Source organism: Panthera uncia (assembly GCF_023721935.1).
Source record: "Panthera uncia isolate 11264 chromosome D3 unlocalized genomic scaffold, Puncia_PCG_1.0 HiC_scaffold_8, whole genome shotgun sequence".
Classification (NCBI taxonomy): Eukaryota; Metazoa; Chordata; class Mammalia; order Carnivora; family Felidae; genus Panthera; species Panthera uncia.
Window position 1 is genome coordinate 36,839,735 of NW_026057586.1, and position 20,530 is coordinate 36,860,264.

General features: G+C 38.9%; 1 protein-coding gene across 3 annotated transcripts in view; it reads right to left on the minus strand.

Moving 5' to 3' along the window:
• The window catches only part of GALNT1 (polypeptide N-acetylgalactosaminyltransferase 1), a 128,967-nt gene that overhangs the window by 37,298 nt on the left and 71,139 nt on the right, over positions 1–20,530 (minus strand). For all 3 annotated transcript variants that reach the window (XM_049620196.1, XM_049620194.1, XM_049620195.1), the window contains one exon: positions 19,298–19,472. In XM_049620196.1, coding sequence (XP_049476153.1) covers positions 19,298–19,472 — 175 coding nt within the window. The remainder of the gene's footprint in view (positions 1–19,297; positions 19,473–20,530) is intronic.

Genomic DNA, 20,530 nt, shown 5'->3' on the forward strand with positions numbered 1-20,530 from the left:
GGAGTTGATTGAAAATCCCTTGTTTTTAAACGAGTGAAAACACAAGTGGTTTCATTTAGGTCTCTATGTACAACAGAAATTAAACGATGGCCTACATAACAAGCACTCTTGTTAGAAGTGAAAGAAATACTGAATAAACTCTAATGCTTGAATTTCACTATGTGGTCTGAGAGTTCGTTTGAGGGCCTGCCTGAGTGACTCAGCAGTGTTTTGGGGAATAGATTATTAAATTTACTTAGCACAGTGTTCATCTCAGCAAGACTGGGCTTACCAGAGAATCAATTCACACAAACACCTAACAATTCAGGAATGTATAAGTCCCATGATAATTACTATTTATATTATTTTGCAACTGTTACAGTCCCATTATACTTATTTTAACCCTTTTAGGGCCTGAAAAATTATTAAGAGTTTTTATGCATTGCCCCACTTTACCCTTACAACCCTAAGACAGAGGCCTTCTCCCAATTTTACAGATGAGAAAACTGAGGCTTAGGGAAAGGAAGTAGTTTTACTCTAAATCAAGGTACATATGCACATAATCCAATTCTCTTCTCTCTGTCCCTTTTGACTATCGTTTTTAAAGTATTCTTCATCATCCACTAAATTCAGCCTGTCACTGCCATTTACCAATGACAAGTCAGTATTCCTTAAGATGGCTGGCCACCTGTCTGGCAGTGTTTGGCAATGTTCTATAATTTCTCTTCCACGTACTCTCATTCAGACAAGTTCAATGAAGATCTAGCCATAAAAGTGATGGCAGGGCACAGTGATTAAGATGACATGTTTTATCAATGACAGATTTCACTTGGATCACTTATTAGCCATACTTTGCACAAATCATTTAATCTCCCTAAGTCCAAGTTTCCCTGCCTGTAAACTGGGCATGTTAGTATTTTGCTCAATTGCTCAAATATGACCATGTGTGTAGTGCCTGGTCCATACTAAACACTCACTAGATGGCATCATTATTACTTTTTAAACATCTGAGACCAATTTTATAGGATGGAATTGCCACATTAGGTGACTTGGAATTTGCCTCAAACCTCCTGCCCTAAGATCACACACTACAAAAGTTATTCTTTGTTTTTAAGTCTTCTTGACGCTCGAACAATGCTATTCTTTCCCCCAGTTTCCTGCAGGAAACGTGTCCTTGGAGATCCTACAAGACGGTAACGGTTCCTGGCAGGCACAGGATGGTTTGTACACTGCCAGCTATACCATTGGTTAAGCCAATGACTTAGAACAAGCAGGGCTTCTTAGGGTTCAGAAAAGGGGGTGGAAATGTTGCACTCTAGGGGCCATCCACACTGCTACTCTTCCACCTCTGCAAACTGGCCTGAAGAAGATCTGCTGGCCAGCTTGGTTCACTGTAGTACACAGACAGCTAAACATTAATCTCATGTTTCTCATTTCACATTCCATTGTAAACACACCTCAGAAGCCAGACGGTGATTCATAAAAAGGATGGAGGAAGCATGCTCGCGGTCAGCTTTCATGAGACTCACACAGGAGGACCTAGAGCTCCCTCCCGGAACACAGGCCTTCTCCATATCCAGGTGCCACAAAGTATTCACAGCACTGCAAGTCCTCATGACAACCCCTGTTATTTTCTTACTGTATAGATGAGGATCCTGAGGTATGGAAAGGTCACTGACTAGTCCAAAGCCACACAGCGAGTAAATGGCAGAGTGAGACCTGGACTTTGCCACTATCAGGATATTAATGAGAAATTTATTCAGGTATAATTCAAAAAAGAACAAAGGGAGAGAAAAGGAAGGGTACAATTTGAGAAGCTCTAGTCTATGCACATGAGTAATTCCAGAAGAACGGGCTGAGGGAATGGTGACATGGCAATATTTGAGATTACAGCCAGAAATGTTCTGGAATCGAAGAATACGAACGCTTAGATCACAAGTATGCTATGTGAACTGAGCACGTAGATAAAGATAAATCCAAACCTTGACAATTACAATGTACCTGGGTCTTACTACTAAAGGAATAAAAATAAAATGTACAGCTTCCAAACAAAAGAGAGAAAAACATGAATACTTAATTTATCAACTGAAATGGTACCCATTAGCAAAACAGGAAAGGAGGAAAAAATGAAAAGGATGGTAAACAAGATTTATTAGTTGAACTTTATGAAACTCACTTTCATAGGTCAAAAATGGTTGAATATCAATGTCATATGGTTCAACCTAAAAGAAGCCCAAATATATCAAGTCACAATAAATGTAGATGCATCAAACTCACCTATTAAAAACTTATTAGGCCTGAAACCAATATTGTGCTATATGTTAACTAACTGGAATTTAAATAAAATTAAAAAAAATTATTATAATGAATTAAAAATATAAATCCAGCCATTTAGTAGAGATACACCTAAAATAAAATCACACAGATAGCTGAAAGAAAAAGAAAAAATAATAGTCATATTAGGAAAATGTTACACAGACTAAAAGTTGTACAGCGATATCAAAACCAGGGTAAAAAAATTAATAAAGATATAGTGAACACTGGATTTAAAAACAACAATATACTATGCATTGCCATAAATTCAGCCAATGATGCAGCCTTGAAAAATAAAAGAATGAATTCGAGAAATTGTCAAATCCATAATCATAGTGGGAGGTTTTTTTTAAAGACAATGTAATCAGAACCTAATAGAGCATGCACTCTAAAACAGAAAAAATCCAGAAGTAGCAACCAACCAAACAATATTATTTTCAACTACAGAAGAAACAATTTTAAAAAACTGAACACTTTCTAGATTACAAATGAGGCTTTAACACATTTGAAATAGATCATGTTCATATACCGACCATGTTCTCTGACCATGACAAAATTAATCTAGGAATCACTAATAAAAAAAAAGAGGAAGTCAAAAGGCAAAAAGAAATGTACCTAGAAATGTTTTAATGTATTTCTAGGTCATCCCGAGTTAAGCAAAAATCAAACGGAAACTACAAACTACTTAGGAATAAATAAGAATGAAAATACTATAAATAAAACTAACAGGCTATACTGAAGTGATTCATAGATATAGAGTCTTTAATAATTATTAGAAAGCAACAATATTTTTAAGTAATAGTTTAAGCATTTAATTAAAGAAGCACTGGGGCACCTGGGTGGCTCAGTCGGTTAAGCGTCCAACTTCAGTTCAGGTCATGATCTTGCGGTCTGTGAGTTCGAGCCCCGCATCCGGCTCTGTGCTGACAGCTCAGAGCCTGGAGCCTGTTTCAGATTCTGTGTCTCCCTCTCTCTCTGACCCTCCCTCCGTTCATGCTCTGTCTGTCTCAAAAATAAATAAACTTAAAAAAAAATTAAACAAGCGAGGGAACAGATTGAACATGAAACACAGAAGAAGAGATAATTACACAGAAAACAATTTAGGGGCACCTGGGTGGCTCAGCCGGTTAAGCATCTGACTTCAGCTCAGGTCTTGATCTTGCAATCCGTGAGTGTGAGCCCCGAGTCAGGCTCTGTGCTGACAGCTCGGAGCCCAGAGCCTGCTTCTGATCTCTCTGCCCCTCCCCCAGTCATACTCTGTCTTCTCACCTCAAAAATGAATAAATGTGAAAAAAAAATTTTTTTAATAAAAAATTTTTTTTAAAAATCAGAAAAACGAAAGAAAAACCTACTTCTTTGGAAATTAAAAAACTGCACACCACTAGCAAGATTATCTAAAGAAAAAGGAGAAAAGTAACAAAAAATAATAGATATGAGAATAACTATATATTATATACCTAGTGAAAATGTTTTAAAACTATAAGATAATGCTGTGAACAAGTAAGAGAAAACACAGGGCTTCCAGTCACTGTGAATTACCCAAAGTTTAGTTGCTATTGGGCTAACTAAAGCTCCTGACCTGTGTGAAAATTAATGAAGAGAAACCTCACTGAAACAGAGTCAGGAGGCTGGGCTGAGAAGCCAGTCCACCCAGCTAAGATTATAAGATTGTCAATTACAGGCCCCAACAGAAGAATGGTCAATAGGAAAGGATCACCAACTACAGGTCTCAACAGGAAAAGACATACACTGCATCTTCTACAAGAAATCGATTCCCTAGCTGCACCTCAGCAAATGAGAAACCATCATCACCCCCAACTCCTGCTTTTCTCTAATTAGCTTTCATTCAAAACAACTCCTCCCAATTTCCTCTCCCACCTCCATAAAAGAAGGTCTTCTCCTCTGATCATTGCATTTGCCTATGGTTTTGCCGTAGCCTGTCCTGAACTGCAATTCTCTGCTACTACCAAATAAACCCATTTTGCAGGTAAAATAACTGGCTGTTCTTTTTTTCCAAGTTAATACCTGCAAACCTTTCCATGGTGCTCTGGGGAATTGATGGTGCTGTCACCAGTAAAATCCGCTATAATCACAATCCTAAATTCACAGTTTTCTGAATACTCCCTTCATTTTCTAGCACTGATTAAAATAGCACCAAGAACACTGCTTCCAGAGTTGTCTTTTTTTTTTTTTTTTAACGTTTATTCATTTTTGAGAGACAGAGAGAGACAGAGCATGAACGGGGGAGGAGCAGAGAGAGAGGGAGACACAGAATCTGAAACAGGCTCCAGGCTCTGCGCTGTCAGCACAGAGCCCAACACAGGGCTCGAACTCACGGACCGTAGGATCATGACCCGAGCTGAAGTCAGACGCCCAACCGACTGAGCCACCCAGGTGCCCCCAGAGTTGTGTTTCAAGATGAGGCTGCATCTCTTCCCTATCTCACATACCACTGAGTCTGGAGGTGGGGGAAGATATCTTCCTTGTTCCTTACTGCTGATTCAAGACTACTGCTTTTCTCTCTTCCCTAAGAAGCCTCAAGTCCTTTAAAAAAAGGTGCTGTCAGGGGCGCCTGGGTGGCTCAGTCGGTTGACGTCCGACTTCGGCTCGGGTCATGATCTCACGGTCCGTGAGTTCGAGCCCCGCGTAGGGCTCTGTGCTGACAGCTCAGAACCTGGAGCCTGCTTCAGATTCTGTGTCTCCCTCTCTCTCTGACCCTCCCCCATTCATGCTCTGTCTCTGTCTCAAAAACAAATAAACATTAAAATAAAAATAAAAAAAATAAAAAAGGTGCTGTCAGAAGTTGCCACCCGATCCTTGTTACTGCCATCTATCACCTTCCCTATCAGTTCCATTGCTAAGTCTTGTCAACACGTTTTCGGTCATCTTAGCATCTATGTAGTCAATTTTTCAACACCCTGGCTTCTCAGATCTTTACTCTGCTCTCTTCCAGTGAAACTGTCCTCCAGGACATATCACCCATGTACTTTTTTCATGCTATCCCCCTAGATCCTCCATTAATGATCACCTCCATTTGAAGCACTACAATCTCTGGTCACCATTTCCCACCCTGTTCCCAATCCTAACTCTTCCAACTCAGTTACTCCAATAATCCCAGATCTTTAGCTTCCTTCACAGGGAGGCGGGGGGAGTCTCCACTCCAGACCCTCCCACTTTTTTTTTTTTTCTAAGTTTATTTATTTTGAGAGAGAGAGAGCAAGCGAGCATGAGCAGGGGAGGGGCAGAGAGAGGGGGGTAGAGAGAATCCCAAGCAGGCTCTGCATTGTCAGCACAGAGCCCAGCTCAGGGCTCAATCCCATGAAACGTGAGATCATGACCCAAGATGAAATCAAGAGTAGGACCCTTAACTGACTGAGCCAGTCAGGTGTCCCAGACCCTCTTTTTACTTTCTGTTCTGTTCATGTTTTCCAGTTCCTCTACTCTGCTTAGATCCCAGACCCTTTATTATTATCACCACCTTGTTATCTCCCTATTCTTTTATCTCACTTGCTGGAATATCCCAATCATAGCTAAATCCAACTTTCTGCTGGTTTTGCATCTCACTTGAGCTGCTGAATATGGCTAAAGAAAACTTATTAAGCATGCTAAATGACCTCATTTTCAATTTATAACCACAAACCTCAAGCAGGCGCTCTGCATTGTGCAGGATTCTTCCTTCCATTTCCTAGTCACCTCCTTCAACCTGTTTCACATGTCCACAGATACCCAATCTCCTCCGTACTTCCTCCTACTCACAGGTGGCAATTTCACCGAAAACCCAGAAGTTGTCAGGGGAGAATTTCCATACTCCCACGAACACACCATCCTGTAGGCATGTGTGATCATGCACATTGTGCCTTTTCCCCACTACACAAGGCCTGAACTATCCCTGTTGCTGTCTGAAGCCAAGTACAATCTCCTCACTCCCTTGAGTTAGATGTTCTTGCTATAACACTGCCCTCTCAAATTTTCCCTCAATGGGGTCATTCCCATCAAAACACACAAACATACTGTACTATACATCACATCTTAAAAAGACAGAGAAAATGCCTCCCTTATCACACCATCTCCCCAGGCAACACCTCCACTTCTCTCCCTACTCCAATGACAACTCAAAGTCACTGCTACGCTTGCCGCCTCCCCTGCTCCCCACCCCACTTTGTTTCCCCTACTCTTTTTTTTCAAGTTGATTTTATGTGAAGTGTAACAGAGGACACAAAACATAAATTTAGGGCTGAATGAGTTGTCACACAGCAACCACCCATGCAACCATGACAGGGCAGAGCGAGAACATGGCCAGGACGTCACAAGGTCCTCTTGTTCCCATTACCTTTTCTTTCCTCCCCAAAGGTGATCAATAACTCCCCTAACACTTAACATCATCATTTTGTCTTGCCTGTTTCTGACCTTCCTAGCGACAGCATAATTCCATATATATTGTTGTGTGACTCTAAGGGTGAGATTCATCCATGTTGTGGCTTTTGTTCATTTCCTGCTGTAAAGTACTCCATTGTACGAATCTACCACATTCCACTGCTGATATGCACTTAGATTAATTTCAGTTTGGAGCCAATATAAAAATACTACCATTAACCATTTTGTCCTTGGGGTGCCCGGGTGGTTCAGTCAGTTGAGTGTCCGACTTCAGCTCAAGTCATGATCTTGTACTTCATGAGGTCAAGCCCCACATCAGGCTTGCTGCTGTCAGTACAGAGCCCGCTTCAGATCCTCTGTCCCCCTTTCTCTGCCCCTTCCCTGCTTGCACTGTCTCAAAAATAAATAAAACATTAAAAAAACAAATACAATTTTGTCGTTGTCTTTTGATGAATATGTGCACACATTTGCTATATCCAGGTGGGGACCTGCTTGGGTCATTAAGTATGTTAATATTCATGTTAGTAGATACTGACATGGCTTTCAATGTGGGTATAACAATTTATACTGCCACCATAGTGTATGAGAATATGAAATGGTATTTATTTCATTAGTCTTGTGTCTTCCTGGTTACTAACGAAGTTGAGCATCTTGTGATATATTGATTGGTAGTTTGGATTATCTCTTCAAGTCTCTCATCCACTTTTCTACTGGATTGTCTGTCTTCTTTTACTGATACATAGGAGTTACTCATATATTCTGGATCTGAGCATTTTGCTGGATCTTCTGTAACTTGTCTTTTCAATGTATTTTTCTTTTCACTTTTTTTTTTTTTAAATGAACAGGAAGTCTTTAATGCAGTCCCATTTATCAAACTTTTCCTATATTTTGGGGTGTTTTTTTGCCTTGTTTAAGAAACCTTCCCTTCTTTCAAGCCCATAATAATATTCTATGTGATCTACTTCATTGCTTTGCCTTCACATTTGTATCTGAAAAACACATGAAAATGATTTTCTGTATGGTGTGAGAAAGAGTGAGTTTCAGTTTTGTCCTTAAATTCCAGCACTTCTTTTTTCTTTAGGAGATCATTCTTCTACTACTATGCAGTACCATTTTTGCCCTAAACCAAGTGTTCACGTAGTATGGGACTGGTTTTAAACTCCATTTTGTTTCACCAATCTGTCTATCCTTCCAAAAATACCACACTACCTTACTATACTTTTCTGAGTAATTTTGATAACTGTTACTGCAAACCCCCCAACTTTATTTTTCCACAAAAACGTCTGGCTCTTCTGGGTCTTTGCACTTCCAGTTACATTTGAGAACCAATTTGTCAAATCACACACACACACACACACACACACACACACGTGATGACTAGAAATGCACTGAATCTGTAAATCAATTTGGAGAAAGTCAATATTTTTATAACATTGAACTGTCCATCCACAGACACAGGCATTTCTCCATTATTTAGGTTTTTAATTTCTCTCAATAACATTTTAGAATTTTCTTTGAAGAGAGTTTCTGATATCTGATATTTTCTGACTGCACTGTAGGTGGTATTTTTAAAAAATTTATTGCCTTTTGTTAGAAAAGTGACCTAGAAATACAATTGATTTTCTTTATAAGCATCAACCTTAAAACAATCAACATAGCTAAACACTTATTGATTCTAATCCTTTGACTGTATTTTTTATGAATTTTCGTTATATATTACCATGTCAATTTCAAATAGATTTTAATTTTTCTTTTCTAGTACTTATAACTATTATTTCTTTTGCTTACCCACCTTATTTTGGCTAAAACCTCCTGCCTAACATTGAACAGAAGTAATAATACACACCTATGTCATGTTCCAGGTCTCAAATTGAACACTTTCACTATTGAGAGGCTTTGTTTCATTTTGGTTTCGGTAGACATGTTTTATCAGATTAAGGAGGTTCCCTTTCATTCCTAGTTTGCTAGAATTTATGTCAGAACCAGTGACACATTTTGATCAAATCCTTTTTCTAGATCTCCTGAAATAACATGACTTCTTTCCTTTATTCCTGTTAATGTGGTGACTTTAAATGATTTTCAAATATTAAATCAACCTTGCATGCTGGCATAAGCCAATTTTGTTTTAATGTATTAATTTTACATATTGCCGGATTTAGCTGATTAACATTTTATTTAGAATCCTACATCTATGTTTATCTATATCAATGAGACTGGTCTATAATATTCCTTTTTTTATCAAGCCCTTGTCAGATTTTCATATCAAGATTATGCTGATTTTGGGATACCTGGGGGATTATACTATCTACTTACAATTTTTTAAATGTCTGCAGGATGTGTGGTAATTGTCCTCTTTTCCATTCATGATAGTTGTTATTTAGGAATGGGTTTTTTGAGGGGTGCCTGGATGGCTCAGTTGGTTAAGCGTCTGACTCGATTTTGGCTCAGGTCATGATCTCGTGGTTTGTGAGATTGAGCCCCCTGTTGGGCTCTGCACTCACAGTACAAATCTTGCTTGGGATTCCCTCTTTCTGTCCTTCCTTTGTTCACGCATGATCTCTTTCTCTCAAAATAAATAAATATTTTAAATTAAAAAAAAAAGGGTTTTTTGATTTTTGATCTTTTGAAATAACTAACAATTGGCTTTGTTGACTCCATACTCTATGTTTACATTCTGCTGTATTAAGCTCTGCTCTTTGAAATATATTGTCTTTTGAGGTCAGCATCTATGGTAATGTTACCTTTTTCATACCTTATACGGATTATTTGTCCCTCTTCTTATTTTCTTGACTGGTCAATTTTATTAGCATTTTCAAAGAACCAACTTCTGGATTTGTTGTTCCTCTATTGTAAATTTGCTTATTAACTTTAGATTCCATTCCTCCATTTTTTTTAAGTCAATTTGCTGTCCTTTTTCTAATTTCTTATGATAGTTCATTTATATTCTATCTTTTTAAAAACATTAACTGCATTTAAATGTATTTATTTTTACCTGGACATGGAATTAGCTGTACCTCACAAGTTCTGATACTCAGTATTTACATTGTCAACTAGGATAAAATATTTTCTTCTTAATGCAGTTAAGCTTTTTGCCTTGAAGTCTCCTCTATTTACCTGACAGTAATATAGATCAGGTATGTTTTGTTCTATTCTTTACCCTACATGTTCCTATATCCTTTTTTTTTTTTAATGTCTGCCTCTTACAATAATATATATAGTCGTCATTTTTCTTAATCTAAAATCCTTTAAAACCTTCACTACATTTAATTATACATTTGCGTTTAAATCCATGATCTTACATAAATAGAAATAGTTGCCCTTTTCTCTCCTTTCTTTCCCTCTTTTGAATTTTTTTTAAGTGGGCTCTATGCCCACCATGGGGCTTGAACTCATGACCATGAGATCAAGAGTCACATGCTCTACCAGCTGAGCCAGCCAGGTGCCCCTGAATTTAAATTTTTTAAATTTCTACTTCCTCCATTCTACTAACATTTACCTTCTTCTGGTGGTAACCTTAAAAATTGCAATATACAACCTTGATTTATTTATTAAAGTCTAATATTAACTGGCATTTTTACCCATGACTTGACAACACACATACACACACACACCCAAAAAACCATTATATGTTGACATTAATTCATCTACAAATTTACCACTTCCACTGCTCTTCATTTCTATACCTGATCACTCCAGTGGGATTTTTTTTTCTTTTTTTTTTTTTTTGCTTAGAGAACACTCTTTACTATATTTTAGTGTAGGTATTGAATTATCTCAGTTTTGTTTATCTTACAGGTTTTTATTTTTGAAAGATACTTGGTATCTTGGCTGGATATAGAATTTTAGGCTTAAAGTTATCTCTCAGACTATAAAAGGCACCATGTTATCATCTTTTGGCTTCTTTATTTTTTCTCTTGAAAAGTCAGCAGAGAGGTCAGCTGTCAGACTCAACTGTTGTATCTTTTTTTGTTGTTGTTTTTTGTAACATTTATTTATTTTTGAGACAGAGAGACACAGAGCATGAACGGGGGAGGGTCAGAGAGAGAGGGAGACACAGAATCCCAAACAGGCTTCAGGCTCTGAGTGGTCAGCACAGAGCCCGACGAGGGGCTCAAACTCACAGACTGCGAGATCATGACCTGAGCCAAAGTCGGCCGCCCAACTGACTGAGCCACCCAGGCGCCCCAATTGTTGTATCCTTGAAGGTAATCTTCACCATCCCCTCCGCCCCTTTGCTTGTTTTTACAATTCTTTTCTCTAGCTCTGGCTTGCAATATTATGATGTGGCCAGCATCCTGCTGAAAATTCATCAAAATTATTGATATTGTGCCTTACGGTTTTAGCATCAGTTTTAGAAAATTCTTAGCCATTGTACTTTTGAATACTGCTACTGCTCTATTCTCTTTCTTACTTTGACTACAATTTGTTGACAACTCTACACTTCTCATTCTATCTCTGTTTTCTATCTTCCATGCTTCACTCTGGATATTTACTTCTGATCTATAATTCAGTCACTAATTTTCTCTTTAGCTAGATCTCATCTGCTATTAAACCCATCCATTATGTTTTTACTTTTTATTATTGTACTTTCCCAATTCTAAAATTTCCACTTGGTTATTTTCTAATAGATTCTAGTTCCCTGCTGAAATTCTCAATCTTTTTTAAAAATCTCCTTGAACACATTAATATTATGTACAATCATTTTAAAGTCTGTGCCTGTTAACTCCCTTACCTGGGTCTATTTCCACTGTCTATTGTTAGTTGTTTTTTTTTGTTTTTTGTTTTTTGTTTTTTTCATGTTGCCTTATTTCCTCAGGTGTCTAGCGAAGCCAGGCACGGTACATGAAATACCATTTAAAAATTTACTGGCCTGGGGCACCTGGGTGGCTTAATTGGCTGACTTTGGCTCAGGTCATGATGTCATGGTTTGTGGGTTTGAGCCCCACATCTGGCTCTGCCCTGATAGTACAGAGCCTGCTAGGGATTCTCTCTCTCTCCCTCCACCCCTCCCCCACTTGCACACTCTCTTCCTCTGTCAAACATAAATAAATAAACTTAAAAAAATAAAAATAAAAATTCACTGGCCTAATAGCTTTCTATGGAGAGGATTTACATTTGAATCTAGGGGGAGCCAGAGGCACCAGTAAATCTTAATCATCTTAATTCAGTTTCCTGGGTTAAGATGGTTTAAACTTGGGCTTCAGTCACTGCCAGGGCTGATCTACTTGAATTTCATCACTATTTCTAGGAACCTAAAACTAAAGCATGCAGGAAGGGCTATCTGACTCTCCCCTTACCACACACACACATTAGGCTCTGGACTATAGGTTTTATGTCCCAGCACCAAAAGGCTATCAAAAGCACTATTTAGTTTCTCAGTATACACTTTCTGGAATCAGTAGAGGGCCCCCTGGTAAAAGTTCCAGGCTTGTTTCTGAGTTTTTATCTTCTCCCATATTTTGGCTCCGTAACTCTTTTTTTTTTTTTTTTTTAATAATGTTTGTTTATTTATTTATTTATTTATTTATTTTTAAATTTATTTTTGGGACAGAGAGAGACAGAGCATGAATGGGGGAGGGGCAGAGAGAGAGGGAAACACAGAATCGGAAACAGGCTCCAGGCTCCGAGCCATCAGCCCAGAGCCTGACGCGGGGCTCGAACCCACGGACCGCAAGATCGTGACCTGGCTGAAGTCGGACGCTTAACCGACTGCGCCACCCAGGCGCCCCAATGTTTGTTTATTTTTGAGAGAGAGAGCCAAAGTGCAAGAAGGGAGGGGCAGAGAGAAAGGGAGACACGGAATCTGAAGCAGGCTCCAGGCTCTGAGCTGTCAGCACAGAGCCTGAAACAGGGCTCAAACTCACGAACTGTGAGATCATGACCTGAGCTGAATGAAGTCAGACACTTAACCAACTGAGCCACCGAGGCATCCCTTGGCTCCATAATTCTTCGCTGCCTTCTAAGCTCTGCCATCTAACATCCAGATGCTTTCAAGCAAACGACTTATATATAAAAAAATGTATACATTTTTTCCTAACTTTCTCATTGTCCTCAACTGAAGAGGTGATTTGAAACACTGAGGCTGCCATTACAGAAACTGTAAGTTCTTCCTCATTCTTTTTTTTTTTAAATTTTTTTAGTGTTTATTTATTTTTGAGACAGAGAGAGACAGAGCATGAACGGGGAGGGTCAGAGAGAGGGAGACACAGAATCTGAAACAGGCTCCAGGCTCTGAGCTGTCAGCACAGAGCCTGACGCGGGGCTCGAACTCACGGACCGCGAGATCGTGACCCGAGCTTCAGTCGGCCGCTTAACCGCCTGAGCCACCCAGGCGCCCCTCTTCCTCATTCTTTTAAATGAGGGTCTCATTCCTATCACTCCACAGAAACAATGTTATCTAAGTTCCAACAGTCTCCACACCCTGAAATCCACTGGGCCATTTACAGACCTCCTCCTCCTCACATCTCAGCAGCACAGTTGACCACTTACTCCTTTCAAACATTTGCTTGACTTCCATATGCTTTCCCCCCTCATACCTCATGTTTTCGTACCCTTTGGCTAGATCTTCCTCTTCTCACTCTTCAAAAGCTGAAACAGCAGTCACTTAACCTCGCCTCCTTTTCATCTCATCCACTCTGATTGCTATCTCAACCAATCCCATATTCCTATTTTCCCCCTCTATTTTGGCAAGTATCTCTGCAATTCAGACGGCTGCTCAGACCTAAATTCTTACTCCTCCTTTTCTCTTTTACTCCATACCCAACCCACCAGCATTCTGATAGGTTCTATCTTAAAGATGCAATCAGAATTTTAAAACTTCTCCACCTGTGCTAGCCCAGTCCATGCCACTATTATCCTCTGCATGAGTATGTGCAGAAAGGAAGTCTCTCATTCTCTATAGCTGGAAAATGTAAACTGGTGAAAACAGTGTGGGAGCAGTATTTTTAAAAAATCGACTGAAATAAAAGAGCACATGCCTCTCAGCACAATAATTTCACTTCAACTGTCAAACACTTCTGACCATAACCCACAGTAACAAATACGTTTTATGTTAATCTAGTGCACACATCCTGAAACAATGATTAATGAAAAATATTACCACACGAAAACACACTCCGATGTCTTCTATTTCACTAACTAAAATGCTAACAGGTATTCACGACTGATTTCACAATCCATTAGTAAGTAAAGGGTCATGAATTATAATTTGAAAAGCACTATTCTACAGAAAACTGTTACATCTACAGAAAGGAATACATGTAAAAGGATGTTTACAGAGACATAACTGCAAAATATGTACACATAAAGTAAAACAATAATAGATAAATTATGGCATATTCATACAATGGACTTCTACAAAGAAGTTAAATCATCCAGAATTACATGTACTGACATGAATAAATCTCAAAATCAATGCCTGAACGAAAACAATTTTTAAAAAGTTGCAGAAGGATATGTGCATATCCATATGCTGTACTACCATTTGTTAAGTTAAAAATATGTAAGTACACTATATTTTATATATATAGACATATAAAAGTACTTTTAAAACATGAACAGTAAGGATAAATGGAAAAATCAGAACGACTGTTAGAGAGAAGTGGCCTGGAACTGAGGAGGAGGATACAAAGGGATTCAACTATAGCCATGAAGTTTTATTGCTAAAAGCAAAATATAAAGAAAATATGGCAGCTGAAGCTTCAATAAAGCTGGTGGTTGATACAAAGGTTTGTTACCTCCTATAGCTTTCTGGATGTTTAGATGATTTTATTTTTGAGAAATAATTAAAGGAAACAGAAGGTTAGTTTTTCACAAAAATAAAATTTCTGAGATCCCTAGTAAAAGATGGCAAATACAAAATAAAAAATACATATAAAAAGTTTCAAGACAAATATTTTGAAGCATGTTTTTAAACTATAATTTATCAGGTCTCTCTGAGGCAAAAGATAAAAAACATCAGGGAATTTGCTAAATTTCTATAACAGAAAAATTTACATTTCATGAAGCAGGTAGAAACCAAATTAGAAGACAGGTACAAAAAAGTAGTATTTATGCTAGAATATTCACAACAAAATATTATCTAAATGAAACAAAATATCTACCAGCCTTAGAAATACCAATTATTTGGGGGCACCTGGATGGCTCAGTCGGTTAAGCAACCAACTTCAGCTCAGGTCATGATCTCAAGTTTATGAGTTTGAGCCCCATGTTGGGCTCTGTGCTGACAGCTCAGAGCCTAGAGCCTGCTTTGGATCCTGTGTCTCCCTCGTTCTCTGCCCCTCCCCATCTTGCACTCTGTCTCTCTCAAAAATAAATAAACAAAGAAAAGAAAAAAATGCCAATTATTAAAAAATTTTTTTAAATGTTTATTTTTGAAAGAGACAGAGCAGGAGCAAGGGAGGGGCGGAGAGAGAGGGAGACACAGAATCTGAAGTAGGCTCCAGGCTCTGAGCTGTCAGCACAGAGCCCGACATGGGGCTCGAACCCACAAACTGTGAGATCGTGACCTGAGCCGAAGTCAGACGCTTAACTGACTGAGCCACCCAGGCACCCCAGAAATGCCAATTATTTATAAAGCACCTGGAAAATACAAAATCTTAAAAAATTATAAGCAAAGCAACCTCCACAAATTCATCCCAAGTTATCTAGAGGAGCTTATCTGATGTAAGAAAATCAACAGAATTCTACCAAATACATTACTTGAATCAGTTTCCATAATTTCACCTAGCATTAGAAGGAATGGTTAAGAAAATGAAAAAAAGTAGCTTTCAGCAATTAGGAAAAGAGAAAAGAGAAGTAAGAGCCAGATGACCTGGATTCAAAGCCAATTCAATTATCCTGGCCCCGGCAATTTTTCTGAAGACCTTTAACAGCAGCCCGCCTCATGGAACTGATTATTTTTTAAACCAAAGTTAAATTTACTTTAAAAACTAGAAAGGCTGAAGCAGCTGGGTGGCTCAGTCGGTTAAGCATCCAACTCTTGATTTCAGCTCTGGTCATAATCTCACGGTTTGTGGGTTTGAGCCCCACACTGGGCTCTGGGCTGAGAGCACAGAGCCTGCTTCGGATTCTGTCTCCCTTGCTCTCTGCCCCTCCCCTGCTCATTCTCTCTCTCTCTCTCTCAAAATAAATAAACTGAAAAAAATTAAGAACTAGAAAGATTAAAATGCTATTGTTATACTAAATATCTCACAAATTCTTACATGTATAAAAATGGTAAAGTGCAGAATTTTGTGCCTACATTTTTAAAATGCCAGATAACAATGGCAAAGACTTAGTAACAAAAAATTTAACAAATAAATTCAAGAGAATAGCTCAAAGATAGTCTAGGATTTTTCCCTGGAAGGAGAAAAAAGAGCAGATGAAAATATAAGAGACTAAAAGAATCAATTCGAGTAGCCCAGAGCCTGGCTAATGGGAGTTCCAAAAGAAAAAAAACAGACAGATGGGACACAGAACGCACCTGTCCAATGGAGATGCACATGACTGACCAGAGTGCACACCTTTCCTACCACAAGCACACAATTTAGTTGACTTGAAGGATACTGGTACAAAATGCCTTTAAGCTACCAATCCACAGCGAAGAGAGGGAACAGAGGAAGAGCCAACGACACCACAGTGACACAGTCCAGAAAATGCAGGCTGAGGAAAGATACAAGACATTCAGCCTGGTCTTCCAATAACAAAACTCTAAGGAGAAAAAAGATGGAGAGGAAACTTACAGAGACTAAGAAAGACTTAATTAAGAGACCTGTTCGCCAGTTGCAATGTGTGGACCTTATTGGGATCCTGATACAAATACTACAAAAAAAATAAAAGTATGACGTAACTAGGGAAATCTGAACACTACCTAGGTATTTCATGTTATTAAGGAGTCACTGTTAATTATTTTTTCAGGTATAAAAATGGTATCATAACCTTCCTACCTTCCTTCCTTTCTCTGTAAGTCCTTATCTTTCAGAGATACATAATGAAATATTTACAAATGATATGCCTTTGCCTGGAATAGGAGAATCTGCTTCTAAGAGCACTCAGCTGGTTATCCACAAAAGGCCATAAACCAAATGGGCTTTACCACAGGGGTGCTCATGTCAAGTCAACTGGGTAATCTCAGAGCTAATAATCCAAGTGAGAATAAAAAACCAAACTGGAAACCACAATGCATTTTATAACCTAATCCTGAAAGCGACACTCCATCACTTGTACTGTGTTCTACTGGTCATACAGACCAATGCTAGTGCAGTGCAGGAAGAAAATACATAGAGGTGTAAATACCAGGAGACAGAGACTGTTGGGGGGACATATAAAAGGGCATTAAGAGACGAGACTATTAGGGATTATTGAAGCAAGGTGATGAACACATGAGGATTCATTATACTACTGTCTCCTTCTGTATACATTTGAAACTTCCCACAATAAAAGTTAAACAAACAACAACTTTAAAGGACACTTGCACAGAGATGGAGCAAGAAGGTGTAAAAAGGCTACTCAGTTGCAGTAGTGACTTTGTGCCGGCTTCCTTAAGTGGCCCACTCCCACGGGGCCCAAATGTCTGGCAAGAAGGACTATGTATCAGCAGCTTGTGCAAAGTAAGACTTTCGAATCTGAGCAGTCTTCAACAAGCCCAAAATTCAGTGCACAAGCATGTGTATCACACCATTTAAACACTGTTCAAAACGTAAATGCTTAACAAAATGTGTTAAGAGTGGTAATGTACATAGGGGAATTAATACAATTACAAAAATAACTTTGCCAAAACAAAAATAATTGAGTCTTTTTTAACATAGACATCATTCAAATTTTAACTGCAGGCTTCCCTGAAGAGTCTGGCTTTCTTTAGTAAGAAAATTGTTCTTAAATTGTTCAGGAGAGTAAATAGCTTGTGAAAACCTAAGATTTACAATGAATCTGCTGGATGAACATATAGATACTCTCAATCCCCCCCACCCCGGTTTAATTTTTATATGCACAATATTAACTGCATCCCAAACTCCCATCAATTGTCAGATTTAAATCTCTTCTAGAGACATTCAGCGGTACCATCCCCCATCTTCTTGAAGTCTCTCCAGGGCATGAGTATCCTGGCCTCCTTCCATCTGGGTGGGCCGCCTCTTGGCCTACACAACTCTCATCCAGGGCTCTCCCTTCACCATCCTCAAGGGATTCTTACCACATTAGTTTTATGTCACATCTCCTGTCTTCTATATCCTGTGTCCATCTTTTCCCTGGTTTGAGTCCTCACTTGGTGAAGCATAATCTCCAGTAACTTCCCAAGAAAGGATGTGTGGCAGCTCAGTGTTACGAGACCTTTTTGGATTTCCAAAAATGTCCCTTTTTAACCTGTGTGTTTGACTGCAAGTTTGGACAGATATAGAATTCTAGGTTGGAAATTGTTTTCCTCTAGAATGTTGCTCCTTTGTTTCTAGGGTTGCTGCTGAGCTGCTATTGAGTTCTGCCTTTTTCTTTCTTTCTTTTTAAACTCCCAAAAACTCTTTTTGGCTCTCCTAGTGTATCTTTTGAATAGTATCCTACTCTTGTTTTACGGTTGTAATATTTTATTTCTTTGGGATTATTTTTTTTTAAGTTTTCTTCTACCTGAATAGTTTTTGCTTCTCCCAAATTACTTACTTCTCTTTTTGGGGACTCTACTTTCCATGTTTGAGGGTTTCTTGTGATCGTCTAGTATTCCTTGGTTACCTATTTGTTATAAAAATAGGGAACCAAAAAGGTGATTATTAGCTCTGAATGATGCTTTAATATCAGTTTTCCTCCCCCTCTCTGTGTTTAGTCCTATTGTGTTACGAATGATCCTCCAATCTCTTGCCTGGAGAGGGAGAGGGAAGGCCTGGCTGTTGGTATCAATGGGAGCCACAGAGGGCAAGGTGGTAGGGTCTCAGGAGCTACATGTATCTGCCCACTTGTTCCGTGTGTTTTTTGCATAGTTCCTTTGCTCTTCACTGGGCCTGTTGTCCCCTAGCCCAGATATCTTGTGTACCTTTCACACGCAGCAACTGGGCCTCTTATATTGGGGGTGGGAATGCAAATTGGCACAATCGTCCTGGAAAAATGTTTGGCAGCGCATACTAATGCTAGATATATGTATAACCTACTCCTTTCCCCTAGACATACCAAACAGAAACAAGAGTCTAAGTCCTCCAAAAGACACGCATAAGAATGTCACAACTGCTTTGTTCATAATAGTCAAAGGGTGGAAACAACCCAAATGTCTATCAATGTGTAAATAAATTATGGTATATTCATTTAACACACATATCTTGATTTGGATAATGATGAGACAGGTGTATATGTATATGTAAAAATTCACTAATATGTACACCTATGACTATATACGTTACTGTTTTAAGTTACAACTTAAAAGAATCTTTTTTAAAAAGCTGATTATAGGAACATTTTGATAAGTTTAAAATACACTTCTAATCTAAAGCCTAAAATATATAGCCTAATGATCAGTACTATTTTCATCAACATTTAATAAGTTAAATGGGATAAGTAATAACAGTGATATAACATTCACTTTCAGAATAGTCAACACTGAAGTGCAACTTACTGGGACTTGAGAGCACACTTTTCATTTTAATTAAATGCCAACAGGACCACACTAGGTACTTACCCTTCTAACCTAACATCTGGTAACGATCTGTTGAGTGCAATCATCTCACTTGCCATTAAATTGAACTGATTGATTTTAAACATCTCTTTCATCTTTTCTTGATCCTCTTTAGGAATGACAACTGGTTTCCCCATTTCTCCAGGACCTTCATGAGGCTTTTGTACTGGCTCTAGAACTAAGAATAAGGAGGAAACTTAATTAACAATTTTACAGCAAATGTAAATATTTCTGTTTAATAACATGAGTTTAAATTGTGCCCTCAGCACCCAGAGCCATTTCTGAGCCCGTCCTCTACGTCTGTGACACCTTCTAGGGGCTGCCCTGTCCTCCTCTTCCACACAAGTGTCCTCACTCAAGACCTCCACACCCTGCACTACTCACTCACCTGAATCGCACGCAGCCTTGGCGTTCCCATCTCAAATACTGTCACCACATTAACCTCTCTAAAGCATGACCTTCATTGTGGTATTGCCATGATCTCCTAAAGTCTAACCCTTTAATAGGGAATTAAAAAAGATTTTTTTTAATGTTTATTTTTGAGAGAGAAAGAGAGAGACAGAGCATGAGTGGGGGTGGGGGTAGGCAGAGAAAGAGGGAGACACAGAATCCAAAGCCGCCTCCAGGCTCTGAGCTATCAGCACAGAGCCCGACATGGGGCTCAAACTCACAAACCGCGAGATCAGGACCTGAGGCAAAGTTGGACACTTAACCAACTGAACCACCCAGGCGCCCCTCTTTAACAGAAAATTTAACCAAATTTCCCAAACCTAACACTTATTCAGCCCTCCACCATGCCACCCCCCCACGCCCACTCCAGTGTGTCATCATCCTTCAGTCAAACAGCAACTCACTACTTTCCTTCATAAGTGCCTCATGTTTTCCTGTGTTGGTGCCTTTGCTCACACTGGTCCCCTCCCATGGCATCTCCCCATTCCAATTTCTACAATACCAAACCCCTACTTGTCTTTCAAGTCCCAGCTACAACAGCTTCTTTTGCCTGCAGCTTTTCCAAATCTCTCTGCAGCGATCATCTGCTACTCCTGACTGCCACATCATTTCATTTAGGGCTCTTAGATCTCTAATCAATTACTACCTCCATAATGATTGTTAACCTGTCTTGTGGGCTCCCCACTAGATTACGATCTCTTTTTAGCTGAAGTTTGATTCATTTGCATACTTTTTGGGGAGTTTAGCACAGTGTCCTGTAGGAGTTTTATAAGTATATGCTGAATT